The sequence below is a fragment of the Oncorhynchus tshawytscha genome, linkage group LG07 (assembly GCF_018296145.1).
Source record: "Oncorhynchus tshawytscha isolate Ot180627B linkage group LG07, Otsh_v2.0, whole genome shotgun sequence".
NCBI classification, from domain to species: Eukaryota; Metazoa; Chordata; class Actinopteri; order Salmoniformes; family Salmonidae; genus Oncorhynchus; species Oncorhynchus tshawytscha.
The window spans coordinates 15869601-15882647 of record NC_056435.1 but is presented as its reverse complement, the minus strand read 5'-3'; the positions used below and the strand labels follow the sequence as shown (position 1 = coordinate 15882647).

General features: G+C 40.8%; 1 protein-coding gene across 3 annotated transcripts in view; it reads right to left on the bottom strand.

The window, feature by feature from the left end:
• LOC112232500 (nck-associated protein 1-like) overlaps positions 1 to 13047 on the bottom strand; it is a 58807-nt gene that overhangs the window by 43295 nt on the left and 2465 nt on the right. For 2 of the 3 annotated variants that reach the window (XM_042324152.1, XM_042324153.1), the window contains exon 2: positions 2859 to 2969. In XM_042324152.1, the coding sequence (XP_042180086.1) occupies positions 2859 to 2969 (111 nt within the window). Of the gene's footprint in view, positions 1 to 2858; positions 2970 to 11120; positions 11169 to 13047 lie in introns of those variants that run through there. The other variant, XM_042324154.1, reaches the window with a different exon arrangement.

Genomic DNA, 13047 nt, shown 5'->3' with positions numbered 1-13047 from the left:
TGACATTTAGCATGAAGTCACCCAGGTGTCCCACACAAGTTGCCCAAATGTACCCAAGTGGCCGAATTGGTGAAATGACCTATAACTATATACAGCAGTGCAAATAACTATATACAACACATCAAAAAGCAATTCTAACACACACACAAAGAAATGTTTACAAAAATATTAGAAAATAAATATAAAAAATATATTTTTTAAACAGTACACCCCTTGGAAGTCCTCATCACAATATTTTGCTGCCTGTGCCATGTCCCATAGCAGTCTCGTTCTGATGTAAAGCAGAGGCAAACTGAACAAGTGGTGCATTTCATGCGACACAGAACACAACGACGCCTCCATGCTGTGCCCTTTTGGCCCTGAGGCACAGTCATGCCTGCAGTAATGAACTGTGGCATATGAACACCACTGGGGGCACAGGTAGAGCGGGCAGCTTGGCACCGGGGGCTCCAAGTGGGAGTCGCTATCACTGTGAAAGAAAACAAAAAAAAGATTTGTATTGTATGAGCCTTTTATCATCACATAAAATAAACAGATATGTGTTGTATAGAGCAGAGGGAACAGTCACTAAGGTGAAGTGCTGTTCCATTCAACTCCGGCCATTGTTGTGTGTGTATATATATGTATGTGTGTAATATATATATATATATATGTATGTGTGTAATATATATATATATATATGTATGTGTGTAATATATATATATATATATGTATGTGTGTAATATATATATATATATATATATATATATATATATATATATATATATATATATATATATATATATATATATATACACATACATACACACACACACACACACACACACACTTCAAAAATGTTTTTAAATTTTATTTCATAAAACGGCATTAGCACTTACCCGTCCAGAAGTACATCCTGTCCTTGCAGAAACAGCTCCTCAGTTCATTTGAATCATAACACTCCAAGACTCCTCAAACAAAAAATCTGTCTCACTTTCACTTTTTCACTTTTGACTTCGCTTTACCTGATTTATTCGCCATGATATCTTTAATGAAATCATTGAAACTACAACTTTCCGAAATACAGCTGCGCGTAAAAAGCCTTACAGCAACTCCTCTGATCGTCAAGGCGAGAATGGAGTTCCCTGCGCGTGCGATTACAAACAAGGAATTGTGGTCCAACCCAAAACCATTACATACTGGCGTTTACCTCAGCTCATTGGCTATCTACCCAGCTAGATTTCAAGAAGATCAGTGGTCATTGGGCAGAAATATAGTCAATCAATGAAGCTTAGCTAAAATTATTGGTGCGTAAGGTAGTCATTGATCCTTGTCTTCAAATCAGCTCACTTCGGTCAATACTCCCCGCAAAAAAAACAAATGACATTTGGCTGTGTTGCAAACATCCAGAGGAATGCACTGAAACCAACCATGACTAGATAAACAATTGTTTATGGGGCACTTCATTTGATCACTGGGACCCTCAGGAAGAGAAATAAGAGCAAGATATCAAAATGTAAGTCATAATTTTACCTTCAGATGTGAATGTGTAAAAACTGTCATGGTGGAAAATGTTTGTTGTTGATTGTTCTTCTCAAACAAAAGCATGGGATTTGTTCTCTGTAATAGCTATTTTAAATTGGAAAACGTAGTTTGATTACCAAGATTCTAATCTTTTGAAGGGTGTAAGACACTTGCATTTTCAAGAATGTTTAATGTTACGAAGTTGTATTTTTACGAAGTTGTACGGGGATTGCCGCCATAACAGGTTAAGCATGCAAAACATTGAACAAAAACAAAGAAAAAAAACATAAGGGACATAATGACACAGTTAAATATAATTAAGCTCAAAGTCATTCCAATAGGCAGTTAGCTACACATTTCACACAAACACAGCAAAAGCAAATAGTAAGAAAGTAGCATATATGACAACACAAATGTACAGTACACATAATGTACATACGGTATGACTATGTGATCATACATTTAGAAGTTACCATTTTTAAATGATGAAAGAAAATGTCCGGCGACGCCATGTCTAAAATAATTGTATATACACTGAGCATACAAAACATTATGAACACATGCTCTTTCCATGACAGACTGACCAGGGGAATCCAGGTGAAAATTATGATCCCATATTTAACCCACTTCAAATCAGTGTAGATGTATTTTTGAAATTTATTTAACTAGGCAAGTCAGTTAAGAACAAATTCTTAATTGCAATGACGGCCTACACTGAGCCAATTGTGCGCCGCCCTATGGGACTCCCAATCACGGCCGCGTGTGGTACACCCTGGAATCAAACCAGGGTGTCTATAGTGACACCTCAAGCACCGAGATGTAGTGACGCCTCAAGCACTGAGATGCAGTGCCTTAGACTGCTGCGCCACTTGGGAGCCCAGGTGAGGAGACAGGTTAAAAAATATTTTTATATTAAAATATTTTTAAGCCGCGCAACAATTGAGACATGGATTGTGTAATGTGTGCCATTCAGAGGGTGAACGGGGTATGGTAGTAGGTGCCACGCAGACCAGTTTGTCTCAAGAACTGCAACGCTACTGGGTTTCACAATCAACAGTTTCCTGAGTGTATCAAGAAGGTGTTCTTAATGTTTTGTACACTCAGCATATTTAATTTACAATTTAGTCATTAAGCAGACTATCGTATCCAGAGCGACTTACAGTAGTGAGGGGATACATTTTCATACTGTTCATCTGTGGGAATTGAACCCACTACCCTGGCGTTACAAGCGCCATGCTCTACCAACTGACTACATGGCAGTTACTGCCTCTCGAACGCTCACAGACAAAATCAATAACATTAATGCAATATCCTACTGCACAAGGTCATTTGAATAAACTTAAAACAGAACTTACATTATTGTTTCGCGTCTCTATTGCAGGGAATTTTCGTACGATAAACTTAACCACCGACTCCAAGTTTTTGTCCACCAGGTATGACGGCTTTGCTTTGGGGTCGCCGCATGCCTAAAGTGGAAAGGGAAGAGAACAGAAAGATGCTACAGCAGTCATCTTTGAATACTGGCTGATTCTCATTGAGCAACATTGTTAGTCAAATAAGGTTGTTAATTAAGTTCATGATTGACAGGATGAACAGGCAGAGTGAAAATGGTTTCATTTTTGCTGAAAATGGAGTGAGCAGAGAGAGAAAGGAGAACAAAACATTCTACACAAGGTCTCCTGTTTAGGTCTCATAATTTAAAAATGCCATCTAGAACCAATAGGTTAAATGCAGTCTTTTGTTCTAAATTATGATCAGTTTTTCATTGGGCAGTTCTCTACAAAAGAGATTGTTCTTAAAGGGGAAGTACACCTAAAATAAAACATTTCCCAAGTAATTCCATACATTGAAACTAGTTAGGTGGAGTTAAGACTTCACCCCCTTTCTCCCTGCAGTCTAGAACAGGAAAGCTGCAAAAACAGGTCACGTGATTCCTCACGTTTCTTTGGAAACTACTAGTTCTGCTCCGTTGTCATTCAAAGACCTATTGTAGACAAATTATTTGTTCAATTGAAGGCATACAGCTAAATAGGTTATCACATTCATAAAAAGAAACGGCCCTTTTTCAGGACCCGGTCTTACAAAAATACATTTGCAAAAATCCAAATAACTTCACAGATCTTCATTGTAAAGGGTTTAAACATGGTTTCACATGCTTGTTCAATTTTTTAAAAAAAATGAATATGCACCTGTGGAACGGTGGTTAAGACACTAACAGCTTACAGATAGTAGGCAATTAAGGTCACAGTTATGAAAACTTAGGACACTAAGGAGGCCTTTCTACGGACTCTGAAAAACACCATAAGAAAGATGCCCTGCTCATCTGCGTGAACGTGCCTTAGGCATGCTGCAAGGAGGCATGAGGACTGCAGATGTGGCCAGGGCAATAAATTGCTATGTCCGTACTGTGAGACACCTAAGAAAGCGCTACAGGGAGACAGGATGGACAGCTGATCGTCCTCGCAGTGGCAGACCATGTTTAACAACACCTGAACAGGATCGGTACATCCAAACATCACACCTGCGGGACATGTACAGGATGCAACAACTGCCCAAGTTTCATCAGGAACGCACAATCCCTCCATCAGTGCTCAAACTCAGCCTATTGTGGACAGAGAGGCTGGACTGAGGGCTTGTAGGCATGTTGTAAGGCAGGTCCTCACCAGACATCACCGGCAAGAACGCCGCAGGGGTGATGGTCGGATTCGCGTTTATCATCGAAGGAATGAGCGTTATACAGAGGCCTGTACTATGGAGCGGGATCGATTTGGAGGTGGAGGGTCTGTCATGGTCTGGGGCGGTGTGTCACAGCATCATCAGACTGCCTGCAATGACAAGCTCAATCTCAACGCTGGTCGTTACAGAGAAGACATCCTCCTCCCGCATGTGGTACTCTTCCTGCAGGCTCATCCTGACATGACCCTCCAGCATGACAATGCCACCAGCCATACTGCTCATTCTGTGTGTGACTTCCTGCAGGACAGGAATGTCAGTGTTCTGCCATGGCCAGCGAAGCGCCCGGATATCAATCCCATTGAGCACGTCTGGGACCTGTTGGATCGGAGGGTGAGGGCTAGGGCCATCCCCCGAGAAATGTCCGGGAACTTGCAGGTGCCTTGGTGGAAGAGTGGGGTAACATCTCACAGCAAGAACTGGCAAATCTGGTGCAGTCCATAAGGAGGAGATGCAGCTGGTGGCCACACCAGATACTGACTGTTACTTTTGATTTTGACCCCCCCCCCCCTTTGTTCAGGGACACATTATTCCATTTCTGTTAGTAACATGTCTGTGGAACTTGTTCAGTTAGTCTCAGTTGTTGAATCTTATGTTCATATAAATATTTACACATGTTAAGTTTGCTATGAGACTTGAAATTGAGCTCAGGTGCATCCTGTTTCCATTGATCATCCTTGAGATGTTTCTACAACTTGGAGACACCAAGACTCTTCTTAGAGCTGGCTGCCTGGCCACACTGAGCAATCGGGGGGAGAAGGGCCTTGGTCAAGGAGGAGGTGACCAAGAACACGATGGTCACTCTGATAGAGCTCGAGAGTTCCTCTGTGGAGATGGCAGAACCTTCGAGGACAACCTTTTCTGCAGCACTCCATCAATCAGTTCTTTATGGTAGAAATGGCCACAAATAAGCCACTCCTCAGTAAAAGGCGCATGACAGCCTGCTTGGAGTTTGCGAAATGGCCCCTAAAGGACTCTCAGACCTTGAGAAACAAGATGCTCTGGTCTGATAAAACCAAGATTGAACTCTTTGGCCTGAATGCCAAGCATAATGTCTGGAGGAAACCTGGCACCATCCCTACGGTGACGCACGGTGGTGGCAGCATCATGCTGTGGGGATGTTTTTCAGCGGCAGGTACTGGGAGACTAGTCAGGTTGAGGTAAAGATGAACAGAGCAAAGTACAGAGAAATCCTTGATGAAAGGCAGAGCGCTCATGACCTCAGATTAGGGCAAAAGTTTCACCTTCCAACAAGACATTGACCCTAAGCATACAGCCAAGACAACGCAGGAGTGCCCCAGCCAGAACCCAGACTTGAACCCGATCGAACATCTCTGGAGAGACCTGAAAATAGCTTTGCAGCAAAGCTCCCCATCCAACCTGACAGAGCTTGACAAGAATGGGAGAAACTCCCCAAATACAGGTGTGCCAAGCTTGTAGCATCATACCCAATGAAGACTTGAGGCTGTAATCGCTGCCAAAGTACTGGGTAAAGGGTCATAATACTTATGTAAATGTGATATTTCCATTTTTTTTTTTTTATTAAAACATTTACAAACATTTTTAAAAACAAGTTTTGCTTCGTCATTGAGGTATTGTGAGTAGATGGATAAAGGAAAATAATAATTTAATACATTTTTGAATAAGGCTGTAACGTAACAAAATGTGGAAAACATCAAGGAGCCTGAATAATTTCCGAATGCATTGTTTATGTACTCATTTGGAGCTTGACACCATAAGGTACGCACTTTATATAAGACATCTAGGGAAGAAGGCAAAGTTTCACTATTTTCCATTGAAAGATAGCCAGATGGAGAAGATGGCTAGTAGCGATAAAAACGGTAAATACTATGTAAACATTCCTACAGCCAATATTGCAAATGTATCATGAAGTCCCATTGTGCCACAAATAACTGAGGTCAATATCCCCATCTCACTCACAGGTTCTGTCCTCAATAGATCGGTCTTTAAACAACTAAGCAACAGCAAGTGCCTCTGGCACCAATGTGAGTTGATGTGTGAAAATATCCAGTAGACCTTTTCCCAATGTGTAGGCTAGCCATGATTATTTTCATGACAACATTTCAGGCAACTGTATAGCCTTGTGTGGAATACCAGGGCTGCAGGAACCACCTGGGGTATATTATTTACCAGTCTGTACTATTGTTTGTCTGTAACTCCCTCCCCCTGTCAATAGGGGCCATGAGTATCCTAACAATATAATTTACATGTAGCACAATGGCCATAACAAAAAGGCTTTATAGGTTAGTAAACATGGCATCACTTGACTTATGTTTGGGCGGAAGTTACTCCTTTCTCAATACACATAATACTAATTTGGAATATAATAATGAAAATGTGGACAGGGAACAAGCAACTTGAATAACTTGATAGACCTAATTTCCTTTATATAAGCATTTTTATTATAAAATAGATCACGCATGTACATCACATGAAGTACCATATTTCTTGTTACAACCTAAGCTACCGGTATTTTGTGAAACAAAAATTATCATTAAGAATAAGTCTGTGTGTGTACCATGTAAGCATGTCTAACTGCCCTCTGCATTAATTGTGTAGGTGAGAAACACTTGATCCTAAAACAAAGTGCAAGCAGTGGGTGGCCAAACATATTTTCTTTAATAAATTAACAAAAAAAACTTTTGCAGTTCAGGGAGAAACTGGTTGACCAGGTGCTGGAGTGGTAACAAAATCCAATGGTGATTTACAAGAATCCTTAATCCCACCTGCCCAAGCCTACTTTAATCTTCCAGCCAACATTACTAGAGGAGAGACCCGAGAAAGGACCTGGTTAGAAGATATCGCTCCAGAATGAAGTAGACACAAAGACTTTCATGATACAATAGGTTGCTAACATTATGTAGTATACTAGTTTAAATATTTGTATATGTAACTAAACAACGTTTGAATGTTTTGTATTCCAGTTTTTGTGGTCCATTTGCATGGATATTCTTTATTTTTGCAGTCACAGTACCTAACCTGACAAACAAATCACAGTTTGGAGCAGCACATACCTGGGAGTCTTTCACTTCCTGAAAACCAGGGTAGACCCCCTAAGGCAGTGGATATTTGGCTCGGACGGTATTCAACACGCAGGATGGGAGGGGAATCCGGACTCCTGGACCCAGTGACTCACCACAGGGGACCCACTTCAAAGCTATGATGAATGAGACTAGGGATGGGCATTTGACTGTTGAGAACTCACATGAAATCTCATTTACACCCAAGTCAATACTTTGTAGAAGTACCTTTGACAGCGATTACAGCTGTAAGTCTTTCTGTGTAAGTCTCAAAGAGCATTCCACACCTGCATTGTGTAACATTTGCCCATTATCTTTTCAAAATTCTTCAAGCTCTGTCAAATTGGTTGTTGATCACTGCTAGATAACCATTTTCAGGTCTTTCCATAGATCTTCAAGTAGGTGTACATCAAAACTATAACTCTGCCACTGTTACCGTCTTCTTGGTAAGGAACGCCAGTGTAGATTTGACCTTCTGTCGTAGGGTTATTGTCTGCTGAAAGGTGAACCAGGTTTTCCTCTACGATTCCGCCTGTGTTTAGCTCCATTCCGTTTATTTATTATCCTGAAAAACTCCCCAGTCCTTAAAGATTACAAGCATACCCATAACATGACACAGCCACCACTATGCTTGAAAATATGGGGAGTGGTACTCAGTAATGTGTTGTATTGGATTTGCCCCAAACATAACACTTTATATTCAGGACAAAAAGTGAATTCCTTCCTATGCGGCAACTGAGTAAGGAAGGACGCCTGTATCTTCATAGTGACTGGGTGGATTGCTACACCATTCAGAGTGTAATTCATAACTTTACCATGCTCAATGGGATATTCAATGTCTGCTTTTTATTTTACCCATCTACCAATAGGTGCCCTTTTTTGTGCAGTATCAGAAAACCTCCTTGGTCTTTGTAGTTGAATCTGTGTTTGAAATTCACTGCTCGGCCGAGGGACCTTACAGATAATTGCATGTGGGGTATATAGATAAGGTTAGTTAAACACTATTATTGCCATGAGTCCATGAAACTTGTTATGCAAATTTTTACTCCTGAACCTATTTAGGCTCGCCTTAAAAAAGGGGTTGAAAACTTCGACTCAAGACATTTCAGCATTTCATTTTTAAATAATCTGTAAACGTTTCGAAAAACATAATTCTACTGTAACATTGTGTGTAGGCCAATTTTTTTTTAAAGTGTGCAATTTAATCAATTTTAAATTCAGGCTGTAACATTGTTAGTTTTTGAGAGTACTTATATACATATTTTTTTTTGCTAATTCAGCCATATGCTTTCAATAAAACAAAAAAATGTGTGACTGACAGCAGAGCTAGCAGTGCACAAAGACATCACGTGATCTGTTTTAGCAACTTTCCAGTTCTAGACTGTAGGGAGAGAGAGGGGGAGAAGGAAAACTCCACCTAACTAGTTTCAATGTATGGAATCACTTGGGACATTTTGGATTTTAGGTCAACTTCCCCTTTAACATGGTGGTAAAGCGGCATGCATTTTGGGTACACGTGTCATAAGGTGAACAAGATGCTGTGCATGCATGTGTTGTCATCACATAGTTACTAAACCTTATGGTGTGTGTGTGTGGACACTAACTGTAATACTATACCACAAATCGTTGGAGGAAGTAGGCTTGTATATGAAAACGGTGGGCAGTCAAAACATCAGGGTCAAGCTCATTAGGGCACGCAAGAGAAAACGTAAAATATTAAGTGTTTTGCCCACGGAAAGCGAAAATTTGCATCCAGGAAGTCCCTCCTTGTTTTTGTCGGTTTTCTTCCGTTTGATGCCTAAAGAACATGACCCTAATTGTAACTTACACAACCTTACTGTATTAATGTCAGAATTCCACCAAGTCTTGCCTTATCAAGCCCGAATAACTTAACAGTACAGCATGAAACAATACACTTTTTTGCATGGTGTGGCAAACAATTTGCCACGTCACCTACAGAGGCTATTGTGTATCTTCATCCACTATAAAGCCAGTCACCGTTGGTCAACAATTAACTGCCAATAACACAACTATAAAAAGTATTAAAAAGCTTTCAATTAGACAATTCAGCTCTTTTTCTGCACTTAAAACAGTGATTGGATAAATTGGTTGAACTGGTTAACGAGGCTCTGTGGGGTGTCAAGCATTCTAATGCTGTCCTGGTGTTGCCTACAGTGGGGGTATCACAAAACCAGTTTTGCAATATTCAGAAGTATTATGGCAAAGAAACAAAACATGATGCAGACACAGCGTAAACACACCGGTAAGATTGTCAAATGCTTGCCTGCCAACAGTACTTAGCACCTCTGAACAGTGTCGGCAGTCAATCTCTATTGTGTTCACACCTCAGACTTTGGAACTCAGCTTTGTTATAATACTCCAAGCCAGAAGGTGGCAGTAGCGTTGTTTGGCAATGCATATCTGTTCGTATTGCTTATAGTCTAGATTCCAAGTGATCTGCGTTAATGTTGCTATTTTGTAGAAAGCCCTTGTTGATACTAACCAGATGGCCACAGCTAGATGATTACCTAGCAAGATGGCAAAGAAACAATTTAATTCACTCTCCATAATCCCATACAGCCAGTGTCAGACCATAGCTAGCTAGCTAAACATTTGGCTAACGATAACATATTCACTAGCTAGCACAACATAGCTAGCTAGCCAGCCAGCCAGCCAAGGACACTGCACTAACTTGGCAGCTAACAACCATTGTGATTAATTAGTGTCAATACTACCTACAGTGGTTAGCTAGCTTGGAAGTATGTAGTGTTGTGTGGATTGCAACTCTACACTTAGCTAGCTACCATCCCATAGCCTACATTTCATTTGAAGTGTGACTGGCTCATCCGTGGACGTACGAAGAAAATGCCCTTACTTGTCGTTTTTTGTTGTTGACTCCCCCACGTGGGGGTTAATGCTCTCAAAATGGCTCAAAGTCAAGTTGTTGGCCACTGACAAGTATTGCGATTCTAGGTTCGTCGCTACCGGGTCGGCAGGCAACAGGAACTGCTTTTGTTCTAGCAAGAGAAGGGAGGGCCACCAACTGTGATAATCTAACTGCCGATAGGGACTTCTCTGTGCATTTCATGCTTCACGTTATTGAGGAAAACAGTCCTAATGTTGGAAACAAACAGCCTTATGTAGTCAGCCAGTGTCGCATTTGTTTATTTTCAAAGATATAGCACAGCAAGCGCTTAAAGGATCAAAGAATTTAATCTGCTTTGAGTTTCCAATAGAACATTTTGCATAGCAGCATCGTAACACTGGTATTGTGACGACCCTAGCCTACAGTAGCAGTTAGTATGGATGATGTTGCTAGCTACATAACGGCAGTCTTCATTTGAGAAAGAGGGGCGATACGAAGATCTGAGACGAAACAGAGCCTGTAAGTCTAAAAGAGTGACATTACGTGTTTTTTTTTTTCAACAAATAGGTTAAAAAGCTACAACAGGAATGGCATGCAAGTACCTAGACTATACTACACATATAGGCTCGGTGGTTTGCAACACAAAACTACTGATGGGCAAGGATTTAAGAATGGGAGAGAAAAGTACAACACGAAACACCATGTTTCTCAAAAGACACAGCAACACAGTAGCTGTCAATCAAAAGCGAGTCTATTATAATTCTGCTTTTTAAGACCATTTTTCTGGCAATTGCTCAGTGAGACGGGAAACAAAAGCGCTCCGATTTGGCAACACAGACCTCTTATAGCAGTTGTACCAACACTATGCGCTAAGGCACTGTGGTTAACATAGAGAGGGGCCATGAAACATGAGACTAGGTAGAAGGCGATAGGAAAGGAAGGCTGAGATTTAGGGAAAGGCGAAAAGCTGTGCAAACCTTCCAAACTTGTCCTTGCTGGAGGAGGAGCATTGTAACAGAAAGAGAGAAAGGTATACATCAACACAGGCTCTTCAGTAACTAACATGCATATCTAATTGTAAACAACTGGTTTTGGAGATAATTCTACATTCTGATATGTTAGTTATACAGGCCAAGGACTTAGGCCTATGTTATGCCACATAGGGGGACCTTCTTATCTAGGCCTATGTGAGTGTCCCAAACTGTCATTCATTCAATACTGATGGTATTAATTATGGTGTAGTCTAGGTTGTCCCTATTATGAGAACCTTGACCTCCAGGAGTGGGGTGCTCTGTAAGCTTCTCTCCGTCTAGCCTATAGGCTTCCTGAGGACATGGAAGATTAGAGGGTTGTAGGGTGAATAAGCAGAAAGAACAGCATGAAAGAGAAGCATAAATCAGGGATGCAAACTCGTGAGGGACTAAAGAGGCAACACTTTCCCTGCTAGGGGGAAATTCAGGTTAAATAATTAAACAACAAAGAATATGATCTACATGATCAATCTCTGTGTGTAAAATAAAAAGTGGTTAATGTGAACCTAACTCTCAGCTGAAAAATGTAAAGAAAGCAATCCAATGTTATTTGTTGCTTAGACTTTACTGCAAAAGACACTCAAGTCTTGAGAGAAAAACAATGCACTAATATTGCAGTTAGCCATGACAGCCTTTATAATAGAATTCTTGTGACCACACACACATCTACAGTTGAAGTCGGAAGTTTACATAAACTAGTTTAAATGACTCCAACCTAAGTGTTTCAACCACTCCACAAATGTCTTGTTAACAAACTATAGTTTTGGCAAGTTGGTTAGGACATCTACTTTGTGCATGACACAAGCAATTTTTCCAACAGTTGTTGACAGAGATTATTTCACGTATAATTCAATGTACCACAATATCAGTGGGTCAGAACTTTACATAAACAGCTTGGATAATTCCAGAAAAATTATGTCATGGCATTACAAGCCTCTGATAGGCTAATTGACATCATGAGTCAATTGGATGTGTACCTGTGGATGTATTTCAAGGCCTACCTTCAAATTCAGTGCCTCTTTGCTTAAAATCATGGGAAAATCAAAAGAAATCCGCCAAGACCACAGAAAAACTCCTGAAGGTAACACGTTCATCTATACAAACAATAGTATGCAAGTATAAACACCATGGGACCACGCAGCTGTCCTACCGCTCAGGAAGGAGATGCGTTGTCTCCTAGAGATGAACGTACTTTGATGCGAAAAGTAAAAATCAATCCCAGAACAACAACAAAGGACCTTGTGAAGATGCTGGAGGAAACAGGTACAAAAGTATCTATATCCACAGTAAATCGAGTCATATATCGACAGCAAGGAAGAAGCCAATGCTCCAAAACCACCATAAAAAAACAGACTACGGTTTGCAACTGCACATGGGGACAAAGATGGTACTTTTTGGAGAAATGTCCTCTGGTCTGATGAAACAAAATAGAACTGTTTGGCCACAATGACCATCGTTATGTTTGGAGGAAAAAGGGGGAGGCTTGCAAGCCGAAGAGCACCATCCCAACCGTGAAGCACAGGGGGTGGCAACGTCATGTTGTGGGGGTGCTTTGCTGCAGGAGGGACTGGTGCATTTCACAAAATAGATGGCATCATGACACAGGAAAATTATGTGGATATATTGCAGCAACATCTCAAGACATCAATCAGGAAGTTAAAACTTGGTCGCAAATGGGTCTTCCAAATGGACAATGAACCCAAGCATACTTCCAAAATTGTGTCGAAATGGCTTAAGGACAACAAAGTCAAGGTATTGGAGTGGCCATCACAAAGCCCTGACCTTAATCCTATAGAAAGTTTGTGGGCAGAACTGAAAAAGTGTGTGTGTTCAAGGAGGCCTACAAACCTGACTCAGTTACAAAATTCACCAA